Source organism: Cydia pomonella, chromosome 13, assembly GCF_033807575.1.
Source record: "Cydia pomonella isolate Wapato2018A chromosome 13, ilCydPomo1, whole genome shotgun sequence".
Classification (NCBI taxonomy): Eukaryota; Metazoa; Arthropoda; class Insecta; order Lepidoptera; family Tortricidae; genus Cydia; species Cydia pomonella.
The window spans coordinates 6,806,188-6,820,760 of record NC_084715.1 but is presented as its reverse complement, the minus strand read 5'-3'; the positions used below and the strand labels follow the sequence as shown (position 1 = coordinate 6,820,760).

Sequence of the window (14,573 nt, the reverse complement as noted above, 5' to 3'; positions counted from 1 at the left end):
TTCTATTTTTAGTACTTAAATTTCAACTGGCTAACTATCAGGGTTCATGAGATACAGCCTGGTTACAGACGGACAGATGGACGGACGAACAGCGGAGTCTCATTTATAGGATGCCGTTTGACCCTTTGGGTACGGAACCCTAAAAATGCTACTTTTCTTCGTGAAAAGATACCTAGTTAGTGGGAGTAAAAGTTACTTCTATTCTAAGAAAGGAATGTAAGAAAAATCTACCGCGAAAATCGAAATTTCAAGATTCTCAGTCTCCATCTCTATCGGTCTTGCTCTATTGGTGTAACAGAGATGGTGAATAGTCGATATGCACGATAGGCTCCGTGTGCGAGAGTAGGAGGGCAATTCTGAAGAATTTGTTTTGGTTTTTATCTTGTTTTCATACGATCTTGACAATCGGTTTGGTGATTGGTATTGGTAAGCATCTCACACACGACTTTCACACCAATCAGTGCAGTAAGCAATATTCAAGGTCTTATCAAAACCAAATCAGCGCTTTACGAATTAGTGAACAGAATCGGATTTAGGTTTCTTTTGGTATTAGTAAAGTAGTACTAGTTATTTCCACGCACAGCGCTCCACTAAGATAATATACGCAATATTCGGCCCCTATCTCGTTCGAAGGGCCGAATATTGGGCATAACATGCGAACATTTTGAGTCACATTAATTAAAAACTGCTCACCAACGAAATACAACGTTTGCTAAGATTATTTTTGTTGCTCAGAACTAGTGAATGTAGGTACAGTCGATTAAATCGGACCCACGATAAAAATGAAATTATTCGTAATCGACAAATTCTAAAAAAGGGTCTTCGTATTTAACATCTTTGAAAGAATACATTTGAAATGTTAAATGTAGTACCTAGTCTGCGATTATTTTTAGTTTGTATTTTTTTCTTTTTAAGTAGGTGTAATAGATATTCGGTATTCGACCGAATAGTATGCAATATTCGGCCAAATACCTAATATTCGGCAAAGTGGCCGAATACGCCGAATACCGATCAGTTGCCGAATATTTGTGGCATCTCTAATGTGAACCCAAACACTAACATAAAAAGCTAAAAGAAAAACATAAGCGTAGACGAATATTATATAGCGTCTCAGTTTATCTAAGGAATACCTAGTAAGCGGCTTAGTATAATATTCCCTTTGAAATATTATATGAGTAAGATCTTTGGGTTTATTTTTGTTTTTCCTACCACGGTTAACAACAGCAGACATAATTTGATATTCTGTTAAAAGGTTTACTTACCGTTGTTCCCATGGAGTATGGACCTAGAATACTAAGGACGTAGGTTCGCTAAAACACAACTAGGATTCCATCATCTATTAATTTCCTAGTATTTTACGCCTGACACACACAAATTGACAATTATCTCTATGGCCTCATACACTAATCTGCTGGCAGTTGAATTAAGACGTCAAAATTGTTCGAAGAAAAATATTAATTACGGCATGCGTGATCGAATGTTGCAAAAATTATACCGATCGAAAGAAAAAAAGAGAGAATATATTTTCATAGGTAATTGAATCAATTATCACGTTATCGTTCGTAAAATACGATAATAGCCCATGAAGTTGTACCTGAGTGGAGGGCGCTCTTACTTTTTTGCCATACTAAATTGAATCTTATCACCGAGCTAGAAAAGTGTTCGTACCAAATTAAAGAAAATGTACTCAATCCGCCTAGGTGTACATTCGTTTGAAACCGTCCGCCATTGCAGTGTCACAGCTGGTCGTCAGTAGCGCGGCCTCTGTCAAAATGTTCCTCTATGGTAGTTCCATACAATTGAGAATTTTATGAAAATTAGCAGGGTGTGTAGCCAACATGCCAATCGTGTAGCTCCGTAGCGAACGAAATGCAACTATCACTGTAGCACTGATATGGAAGAGTGGTAGAGAGATACAAAGCGTTTCGTTGTCGTAGCGCAAGCGATTGTCACCTTGGCTATTCACCCAGGTATTGAAATTTCTTTTTCTTTCACAAATGATTTAAAATAAGACATAAAACGGCGGACTGCCTGTGGAATGTCTCCAAAACAAATTTTCGCAAGAATGAAGCCTATCAAAAGCGTTTTTCGTCTTCGTGGGTTCCTGTCGGTACTTGTTAATCGTTTGAACGGTTTTCCAGATTAATAGAATTTACAATACAATAAAGGATATTTTAATACAAGGTGTAACAAATGTATTAGGGATCCGTTTAAGAGCATTTTCGGTATCATGTTATGATTAGAAAAAAGTAAAAGAAAAAAATATTGACGCAAAAAGCTTTTCACCTTTGTATGGAGAGTTAGACGACGACGAAAATTTAAATTATAAACTGAAATAGATGTCATATTATGAAGATAAAGTATCAAGTCCACCGATGGCCGAGGCCGGAATCAAACCAGCGTATTCAGCTTTCGCGGCTAACGTCCTCACCACTCCACTAGACCACCCTGCCAGGACAGCTGGACAGGAGCTGCAGTAGTCAGAACGTTAGCCGCGTACAGAACCCGGCAATAAATATTGCATATCGATCTTTATATAGAGAATATTGGACAAAACGACAGAGAAAGAGACAACGCTCTATGCAGCCGAAATTCCTGTGTGCAATACTTACTTACTGTAATCCGAAAACGCCGTATTATAGGTAATATCGACTTCTGTTTTAAATCTATATATACATTGGTAGTGTGAATACTTAAAAAACCGGAGTAGTGCGAGTCGGATTCGCCCACTGAGGGATCCGTACTGTTTAGTATTTGTTGTTATAGTGGCAACAGAAATACATCATCTGTGAAAATTTCAACTGTTTAGCAATCACGGTTCATGAGATACAGCCTGGTGATAGACGGACAGACAGATAGACAGATAGACGGACGGACAGCGGAGTTTTAGTAATAGGGTCCCGTTTTACCCTTTGGGTACGGAACCCTAAAAACACAATACAAAAAATACCTTTAATAAAATAATTTGCTTTGTTCCCTAATTGTTAAAATGTAAACCTATTTAGTATAGATAATATACCAGTGTACCACCAGTACTATCAGTCTATAATAATGGCTACACTACTCGTACACATAAATGCAACAAGAACTGAAAGCCGGTCTGGCGGAGCACGTCCCTACCGATCCATTGTCTTGGATACGACCTCGAACGTGTGCACCTGTTGCTCGAATCTCTTGCGTGCTTCTATCTCCAATTTACTATTTAATACCGTCTTATTATGAGTCCCCAGCAAGATCGGTTCTCCGTACAAACGTAGTTACGATCTCTTTAAAACGACTAGCTAGATTGCTCTGAAACTTTGTACTTATATTTACAATAGGATAAGGTATCTATGTCTGTCATCCGTTTTTGTAGCTTTAGATACCATAGTGAAAAAAATACAGCGAATTTAAGTTTTTCATACAAAACTTGTTTTTGCTCTATTTCGTTTGTTTTATACGCTTCACCTATATAAACTAATTACAGGCATAGATATACCTCATGTCATTGTATGTTCAAAGTTATATTACAATCCAACATACGTGTTTTAAAATGAGAAAGGAACTCCGTCTGTATGGGAAGGTGAAATTCGGCCGAGTTTGCTGCGGACTCTTGTAGTGCTTCTTCTCGCATGGTTACTCTAAACTATTACTACTACAATAATCGGGATACTTGCAGGTAGGTACTCTGACCTAACCAGTTCATTACGATGCGTCCTCTTTGACGGCCTCAACCCAAGTGAACGAGCCTGTCCAACATTTACCGTGTCCCCACCACTTGCTAAAACTACCGTGTTGCCAACAGTATAATGTTATTTTCCCAACTACCCCTGTATTTATCAGGGTAACATAATAATGTTGTCACAGTATAGTTATTATTGAACTGCTATCTTAAATATAAACATAAATAAATCATGACACTCTTTTCACTATTTGTAAAGATACACTATTACAAATCGATCTTACTTGAAATGGATGACATATACGAATGAAAAATTTCTTATGTGACCTAGGAGGACTCTACATCTCAGGGCTGTAACCGAACCAACCGTCCTCTGCATTCGCGGCAGATGCCTAGACCACTCGGCCAACCGGACCACGACGGCATGGAACAAATTTTCTCAAGTGTATGCAATCTATTACGGGTTTACGGTGCCAAAAAACACAAAATAAATGTTTTCATAAAAATAATTTGCTTTGTTTGCTAGCGATTTTATTGTCATCATGTAAGTACTCCAATCTTTTATGGTTCAATAGCATTGTCGGTGGGATATAATTTATAATCAAACAAAATATCGTTATGTGTTTACGGACATAAATATGTACTACACACTACACACATGCTATCACTCACAGTGCATCACGCTCACAGACTGATTATAGCTATATTATAAATAGTCTATCGTATACATAATGTTTATGCGTTTACGAATTTTAAATTGTAGTAATTAAAAAAAAGAAAAAGGTAATCGCTGAGTCCTTCAAAAATAAGTTATTATATTACCTACTAACTACGTTTAAGAAGCAATTTTCATACTTTTAGTTTTAGACTTGGGTTCGTAATTTTTTTCTAATGAGCGAAAGTCATAAAATCAGGATTCGCCTCGCTGAAGTCCTAAAGAAAATCCACATGATTGCTAATTATGTTTTTGACAACCGTATTGTTATCTAAATAAATCGGCCAAGAGCATATTGGGCCATGCTCAGAGTAGGGTTCCGTAGTTACTCTTCCGTTACAATAAGCTAAACTGGAGCTTAAAGTATAGTAGATTATTAACCAAGGGATGAACTGTGGATAGTACGTCTTTTTACTATGAAGGGGAAACTTTTTGCGATAACTCAAAAACAGCTAAACTGATCATGTCCACTATAGTTTTCATTTAATGTCTTTCTTAAGCTCTACTTCCACGATTTTTTTCATTTTTTTTTTTTGACCTATGGTTCAAAAGTTAGAGGGGGGGGGGACACTTATTTTTTTCTTTCGGAGCGATTATCTCCAAATTTATTTACTTTATCAAAAAATGTTTTTTGAAGACCACTATTAGTTTTGAAAGACCTTTCAAACGATACCCCACTCTTTAGGGTTAAGGCGCGGTGTATAGTAAAATGCGCTATTTTTAAATCGATATTTACAGGCTTGTACAAGGATTTCATCGATTATTTTCTAGTATGTATAACTTCAGTCTTTGAACTAGCCGTATGCTTGTCAGAAACACGATGGCTCATCTTTTTCTCGATAGATTTTTGCTTTGAAAATATGCTTAAAACTGTATTTATTTCGATATTTTAGAAGTACTATAACGAATATCAATATGAAATTTACTTCATTCAATAGCTTTTAAGTAACTCTAACATTTTGCTTGTCAGTTTATCGATGCGTTAAATTTTTCATTCATAATTATGAATTGAACATTTTGTCTACTAAACGTTACCCTGCGCGGCAATACCGTCAGTACGCCAGTACGCCTGTGACCACTGTCAGCGTCGGACCTGTGCTAGTTTAGCGGATGTTACATAAATGGATAATCACACTATAAATATACAAATATGTTATACACACAATTTTTTTCATCACTCTTACGAAGAAAAAACTAATTTTTAAGCTAATTGATTCTTAAATACGGTGACATTTCAGACATCCATCCGTCATATTATCTTTTTTGACAAGTTTTACACACGCACCTGTCCGGCATACAGCCACGATTAACCAAATGATGAAATGGTGCCTTGCACCCCAGTTAAACACTCTACTTTTCATTTTTAATACGAGGAAGGTAAAATACATGTACATTTTAAAAAACACTGCTAAGTATAAAATTCAGTAGTACTTATTTCGTGAGGGATACTTTTAATTATCAATTTAGGTAAAATAATATTTTAAATGGCTATTACAGTAATAATCAAATTGAATACCTATTTTTAAACGTAAACAAATAAAATTAATCCGCTTGTTTAATTTATATAAGTCATTATATTATATTATAACAGCTTCATTTTTAACACATACAGGATGCAGGAGATATACTGGATTTAAATATGTGAGATTTAAATAGTGCTTAGTGAAAGGTACCATTTCACATTTTTGTGGAAGTGCTCAAATGGCTGTAATAGTTTATGTTATAAGTGTTGAATTTGTTTGGTATTTCTTGTTTATTAACTTTCATATGGTATACACTTAAGACTTTATTTACAACATTTATCAACTATTTTATTTTGTAAGGTGAGCAGGAGTGATATTTATCCTTCAAATTCCATTCAAAATTTTGCAAGTACTCGATTCGGAAGTTCGTATATATTTGTACCTCTCGCCAATATTTTTATTTCACTGGTTAATTATTCTGTAAATTCAAGAATGTCACTAAATTCCATTTTTGATAATGTTAAACATAAAGTCCTTTGTAAAAGTTTGGTATAATACTTTTATACCATGCTATTTCTGTTTTGTATGAAATGAAAACTGGTGACATTTTATTTCTTTTTTCAAGTATAAATTTCGATGACACTCTGCCGTCAATTTCAGGTCTCAGCCAATTTTACCTTCTTCTTTAAAACCTTGGACCTTGTTATGTCTTTGTGATATGCTTTTACTATTTTTCCTGCCAATACAAAATATAAGTGGAAAAATCGATCGAAAGTTTCGCAAAATATATTTTCTTCATTTTTGCATTAGGGTGCTTATGTGTAATATGTATATATTAAAATAGTTTATTTTGAAATGAATCAAGGTCAAGGCCTATAGTATATCCGTTCAAGTGGCAGAAGCCAAAACGTAAAAAGTAGTCACGTGGCGGGGCCCCGTCGGGTGTTCAGCGCGGATTTAGAGAATATTACAAATTCAACTATTTAAGCTTATCTATATATAAAAGTATATATTGAAGCATATATCGTTATAATAAGCACTAAATACGCTATTCGAATAGAACAATCAAATTATTGTCTTCTTCTTCTTGGTCCCTCAATGCTGAGGATCGTGACATCATGTCCTTCTGTTGAAGTTGTCCTTGTTGTTGTTAAATTATTGTAATGTTTATGCATTTCGCCACATGCACCTAACTAATCAGACCTAGCAACAGTGACAGTTTTCCAGTTTCCTTATTAAAAATGACTACCACCACAAAACAAAGTTATGATTGGAGGTAATTGTTAATTAATTTTCTACGTAGGGCTTAAAATTCAAAGGTTAAGTCATAAAAAGTGCCCGTGAGGAAACGGATTTTTTTAACCACGTATTCCTGAGGTCATAAGAAGAATTTCATGTACAAGTTTAAGTCAATTCCGCAAAAAAAAATGTTTTTTTTTTTTGTATGTTTTTAAACATATTAAGTTCATGTTCTTGGAAAATTTATGGATTTATATAAATTGGTACAATTTTTTTTCGTAAAAATTAGTCTATTCAAATAGTACCTTGTGACTTTGATATCTGTCAAGAAGGTAGTCTAGACTAGGTCCCAAAGTGGCGACTGGCGACATAGCCATCAAAAAGGCGTTATGCACTAAAACACAACGAAAAATATATTTTTTTTAATTGGTATTATCTCTGAAACTAGGCGAATTAAATAAGTTTATATGAAATTTTTGCCTCTAAATACGATCCGGAATATACTGTTAAAATCTTTCCGTTTCCTCGAGGGTACCGTGTATTTACAAAATAACCTCTTTAAAAATCAAGACAGAACTCGACCTAGGCGTTCGATCCCGGATGAACGGTCCTTAGCAACCAAGCGTTAACAAGCGTGTGTATGTATGTTTTCCTTGTCTAACTTGCTAGCTACTTTTGGGCGCTAGAAGAGCGTAAATATACTTCAAAGCCTTCAATTTTGCCACTAAATATGGCAACACCTCACTAACCACCGTCTGTTGGCCGACAGCTTTCTGGCTATCGCATCGACCCGTGAGTGGTGGGCCAGCACTTGAAGGGATAAATAACATAGTTGACGATAAAATAATTTTGTTCATTGGAAAGTTTTGTATGTTAATTAACTTTACGGAACAGGTCTTAACTGTACTTCTTTCCAAAGGAAAATAATACTCATTGAGACAATTCTAACAACCTCAAACGCAATTTGGTTGCGATATTTTGACACAAAGTTCCTATGGCCACCTCTTCTCTCATGCATCAGATCAGCTCGATGGTACCATAATATTTCATTGTCACCCTACTTACATATGTATGCAGATTTTCAACTTCATCTGAAACCTCAGTGGGTCAAATATACTTGTAATATTTGATTACAGACAGAGTAGACAGACAACAGACTGATTCTTTATTAGACATTAATTAAAGTCAGTCAATTATACTCATTACTATATAACTTCGAAGTAGTAGTAGTAGTATAAGTGCATTTTTGCCATTATAAACTTTAAATAATAAATAGCAGTTTTCTCGACTTTTGCATTTAAAATTTCGTCGTCTTCATTGTCGTCAATTCAGAAAATAATATAGAAATAGTCGTTACAGTTAGAGTCATGGTTCTTTTTTGAGAAGATAGCATAATTTATCTACTTTTTGGAGCTACATATGCTTGTGCATACCTTATGCTTATGTTTTCAGTTATCTCAATACCAGCAAAAACATGCTACCTTTTTACGTTCACTTCCACAAATTACTTAGCTTTGCTAGTATTCTTCCCTTTTTCACTACTTGCCCGAAATTGACTTCTATTGCATTTTTAAGGTCAACTAAGTTTTGAATAGGTATCTATCTATATATGATTTAAAGCAGACAGTTGTAACTTTTGTCTGAATTTGTATGTAATATTATTTCGACACAAAACGATTTGGTATCATTTTACTAGGTTCTCAATTTGCCGCGGTATACTCTAGTATTATATATAATTATCAAATTTTTAATTTCATTAAGTTTAAATCATAATCAATATAAATTTCCGGAAAAGATCCCAGAACTAACAAACCAGAATACGGATGGCGTCAGAATAAGGACGTAGGCTTGCTGCGAGCGCGGCGCGCGGGACGCCCGCCTGCCTGCTTTACCACTTCGTCTGCTTCACCCCCTCAAAAACCTAAAATCTGTCTATAAGAGCGCCTTAAAGCAAAAATAAAAAAATTTCACCCCTACTTTACGTGTAGGGTGTACCCTAAAAAAATTTTTTGATTTTATTCTACGACTTTCTCGGCTTTATTGATTTATATATCCATGCCAAATTTCAGCTTTCTAGCACTAACGACCACGGAGCAAATCCTCGGACAGACAGACAGACGGACATGGCGAAACTATAAGGGTTCCTAGTTGACTACGGAACCCTAAAAAGCGGTACGATTTTTCAAAAACCCCGCTCTCTGAATCTTCTTCACTTTAAACAGGCTTTCCGTCTTCCGAATTGTAAAGCAAGGCTATATATTTGACATGGAAATTAAAGCAATAAATGAGCAACCTTTATCTTATCTTATACCTTTAAACGAGCAATTCTTGTATATATATATTTCTGTGATCTCGGAAACGGCTCTAACGATTTCGCTGAAATTTGGTATATGGGGTTTTTGGGGGTATACAATCTATCTAGATTAGTCTTATGTTTGGGAAAACGCGTGTTTTCGAGTTTTCATGCGTTTTTCTTTCGACGAAGAATATGGTTGCTAATTTCGTGTTGCCGGCCACTGTCCGTTTGGTCCAGCGGGTTAAGACGCGGACTGCTAAACGAGTGTTACGGGTTCGAATCTCGCCCGGTGAGTAACTTTTTTTTTTATATGTATATAATTTTTTAATTTTTATTGTGTTAGACAAGTTTAATTTAGTAAAAAAAATGTAATTAAGATTATCACCTATACACCACCATATTACAATAAATAGTTATATCCGAGCAAAGCTCGGTCGCCCAGGTACTTGAACAAAATATGTGAAGTAACTTTCTCCTACAATGTATAGCACCTACGCAATTTCAGCATCAATTCTTCCATTCCGCTTAAAACTGAAAGGAAAAACTGGGTATACGTTCAGTAGCTATTTATAATAAGTTCAAGCATGGCTCCCGGCTTTTTGAGTTACCTACAAGGAAACTCGTGTACAAAGATTATTTGAAATTAACATTATGAGTTTGCTCCGGTCTTGTTCTTGGGTCATTTTTATATTTATATTTAAATATATGTTGAATTTTGCGGGGATTTCATTAAGGTTTTTCCTTTTATTAATTTATTTCAAGTTCTTCTTCTTCAAGTGTCCTTTGACTGTACAAGCTATATTAGACATTAAAATATGTTACAGTGCTTTATTTTTAATTTTCTCCTTCTTCTTCCCTGATTGAATGTCGGTGAGAAATAAATTATAAACATATACGTATAAATGAGGTACACCTGATCGATTTCTAAACTTTTTACCTCAGTGTGTTCTTTGTAAAATTTACTTGCCCTAAAAATAACATAGAATTTGCCCAATACTGAATTTATGAAGTTATCTTCACAAAGTGAATTTTGGAGAGTTCCTTCCCTGAATCGATTGTATTGAAATTTAATCAAGCTGAAATTGTTTTCAGGAGTGATCGTAAACTGAAGTTTATTGCTATAATAAATTAAATATGGACCATCTATGATTATAATGACTTGGTTCAAAAACAGTGCATAAAAGTGACGGTTTCAGACTGTAGTATTGAGGCCTGACATTGCTGCTGATTGAATTTCTGCAGCAAATGTAAAAACACTCAAAATAGTACAGGCTTTGTGAAGTACTTAAAAACAATATTTCGCTTTACTGAAACATAACATACGTTTTATTTTTTAGATCTTAGTTATTGAATATTTTATTATAATAATTTATCACGCAAACAGTTACCTATATATTATGTCTTGTCTTTTTTAGGGTTCCGTAGTCTACCCTTATAGTTTCGCCATGTCCGTCTGTCTGTCTGTCTGTCTGTCCGAGGCTTTGCTCCGTGGTCGTTAGTGCTGAAAAGCTGAAATTCGGCATGGATATATAAATCAATAAAGCCAACAAAGTCGTACAATAAAATATAAAAAAATAATTTTTTTGAGGGTACCTCCCCTACACGTAAAGTGGCGGTGAATTTTTTTTTTTGCTTCAACCCTACAAGGTGGGGTATCGTTGGAAAGGTCTTTCAAAACTAATGGGGGTCTTCAACAAACATTTTTTGATAAAGTGAATATATTCGGAGATAATCGCTCCGAAAGAGAAAAAAAATGTGCCCCCCCCCCCCTCTAACTTTTGAACCATAGGTCCAAAAAATATGAAAAAAATCGTGGAAGTAGAGCTTAAGAAAGACATTAAATGAAAACTATAGCGGACATGATCAGTTTAGCTGTTTTTGAGTTATCGCAAAAAGTTTCTCCCATAGTAAAAAGATTTACTTTAGGTACTGATTATGCAAATTTGCCTATTTGTTTAACTCGCGTGACATTTTTCATCCCTTGGTTAACAATTTACTATACTGTAAGCTCCAGTTTAGCTTATTGTGACGGAAGAGTAACTACGGAACCCTACACTGAGCGTGGCCCGACATGCTCTTGGCCGGTTTTTTAAACTGTTGTGGTCGAGTCTATCATTTCGATTAATATGACACTCCCATAAATTGATAAAAATCGATTATATAGTAATAAACGATAAATTTAAAAGAAAATGACCATACAATGAATTACGATGTGAAAAAAAGTTAATGTAAGAACAAACATAAAAAACGGCTGTAAAATCGATTCGACTCTTTCGTTTATAATCGCTGGATTTGACGAACGATACGTCTTAGTCTCATCACTCCAAACTTCAATAGACAACTGTCAAATGTGTGAACTTAGATCTCTAGGGCAATAATAGTGAAGGGACTTCCGGATCGAGCGCCATCTTGATAGTCACGTCTCGTGATTAATTCTTTTGTTTTTTGCTCATTAATATGCTTTATAAAGTAATATCGATAGCGGATTATACTCGTACAGTAAACTAATTTGGTCATGTGCAGTGAATGGAGAATTAACCTTGACTCCAAAATGATGGTTAAACACCATCATTTTGGAGTCAAGGGCAGTTAATCCACGTGCTACTTGTAAAGTCCAATTATCGCTTTACAAGAGCTAATCACCCTACACTGTCTTGTACTAACCGTACAATTGAAGTCGTATTTAAAGCTCAAATACCTTGATACTGGCGAAATAGTCCCTCTGGGCTGAAGCCACAATTTTAAAAGAATGAATGAATGATAACACTGTAGTCCGAATTTGAATATTACCTCGCTAGTTTCACACGGCGTTAATTTTTCCCGTAGGTTTACCTCTACTTATGATGCTGTTTTCTTTGTGTATTTTTTTTCTGCGGCGTCACGGCAGACCTCGAAGTATTTATTTATTTTATACTGCCGTAGACCGAGAGGTGTGGAAGAAAGAGAGGGAGGCCTTTGTTCAGCAGTGGGACACAACAGGCTAACAAATAAAATAATAGTAGTTTATGTGACTGCTACATAATAAAAGGCATAAAAATACACGAGTGTGGGTTTAAGAAACGAACGAAGTGAGGTTCTTAAAAAGATCACACGAGTGTTTTAATGCTTAATTATGTACAGTTTCATACACTATTTTATCTACACACATATTATAAACTTTCTATGATATATTGACTAACCCAATTAACAGCTAACGTTGAGCATCTTTGCTCTCTTGGCGGAATTCGCGGATATGTGGTGGCGTCACCGAAATATTTGTATCGCTCATTTTACACGCACCTTTTGCAATTGTTACTTTAAAAACAACAAAACATATTCATTTTATACTTAAAACTAATTAAAAGATAACTGTACGTCAAATGGCGGTAAATGAAAACTTTTTTCACGCATTCGTATTTTTTTTAGTTCACAGACAAACTAGAGTCGGGGGCCTATTTCCGTATTATTGGATACAAACTAACATGCGAGATATGGGCAACTCGACTGATATTAGAATAGAGGTCAAATCGAATTGCTTTTTTTCCGAGATGTTCCAAATTTGAATGTATAACCACATCGATTTTGATGTAGTTATGAAGCAATTACAACATCATCACTGATAAGAAATTTGTTGTAACAAAACAGTTTATCGTAATGTTGGCCATTATTTACGGATTTTTGAGGCATCATAGGGGGTTTATGATATGTGTGTAGATAAAATGTTCTTTTATTCAGGTGTGCAATAAAGAGTATTTGTATTGTATTGTATACGGGATTTTATCGAATACCGTAGTGACAGCAACAAGCGTAGCAGCAGTTGTGTGGCAAAAATCGTTCACACGGCGTCTATGCGGGAAAGCCGTCTATTAGCCGAGTGAACGATTCGATAGGCTCAGTGTTTTTAGATAGTGGTTTGATAACGATTTACTGACCTGTTCTCTTTTGTTTCAGGGGTTTCGGCAAACAAGGCTTCCAATGTCAAGGTGAGAACTAAATAGGTACCTTTAAAAATTTGGTGTACAGTTAGAGCCGGCGTAGCTTTATTTGACATACATAAACGCATTGTAATACGCCTACTTGAAAAATATACTATTTTTATTTTTATCTTACAAGACATCTACCTAGAGCGGTGTTCTGATTTTACAATTTGCTATATACTAAGGGCCTGTTTCACAATGTCCAAGTAGTCCTCAAGTCCTACTAGCCACTTATCTGACGAATAAAGTTATCATTGGCGTTTCATAATCTTTAAATAAGGTTAACTGGTAGATAAAGTGCTAAGTTTTGCAGGAAGTTTTATCTGGCAGTTAATTCATTTATTGTTAATTAACTACACTTCACTTAGACATTGTGAAACAGCTAGGCCCTAAGGTACAGTCAGCATCAATAGTAGCGGATGAAACAACGCGCCAAAAGTATCTGATATTCCGGATAACTTTTCCAAATGTACGATCACAAGTATATCTTATACCGTCTTATTTGTTCTACATATAGGACCATCATATTCTGTAAAGCTGTTACAGAATGGTAGATACTTTTGAAAACGATCGTATCATGTCAATATCGACACCGTAACAAAATCTGCATACCGCTCTGTAAGATAAAATAGATACCTTTTAATCTTTGTAGTCGCCTTCAAGAGCTTACCCCTCTGTCGAAAACCTCGGCCAATGGTCATATGTATTGTATGGACTAACGTTAATCTGACATGGCTATTTATACGTTACGTACATTACATACAAATAGCTATACATTTGGCATGCCCCTCCCCCCGTATAAATCGGTAGACTGTTTTGTACAGAAAATTACAGACAAGGCGCCTCCAGTTGTTAAATCCTCCAAGCTTTTAATGTCAATTAAAGAGTAAAGTGTAGTTTTATACTCGTCCATTAAGTCCGGTTACCTACAGAAATTCAATCTCAAATTACCTACTTAACTATATTTTAATTTCCACATTGATTAAAGTTAACAACATTTATTATGCAAAACGAGACCTATTTCGACAACCGTACAATTTGATGATACAGTGCGGACACTGAATAGTACGGAAATTAAATGCCAGTTCACTGTCATATCTCCTTGCGCTTCTCGAACATGGCCGTATGGGTCATTGGAAATCTGATAGGTTTATTTAATTATAGTTTGGGTCTTTGTCGCATAATGCTTGTCCTTGTATTATTTTTGATCGAATCATAACTACGCGTAAGTAGTAAATGATAT

The 14,573-nt window shown here is 35.3% G+C and overlaps 1 protein-coding gene across 1 annotated transcript in view; it reads left to right on the top strand.

The window, feature by feature from the left end:
- The window catches only part of LOC133524061 (protein kinase C, brain isozyme), a 324,532-nt gene that overhangs the window by 272,057 nt on the left and 37,902 nt on the right, over positions 1-14,573 (top strand). Inside the window, exon 2 of the mRNA XM_061859857.1 lies at positions 13,305-13,336. Within this exon, the coding sequence (XP_061715841.1) occupies positions 13,305-13,336 (32 nt within the window). The remainder of the gene's footprint in view (positions 1-13,304; positions 13,337-14,573) is intronic.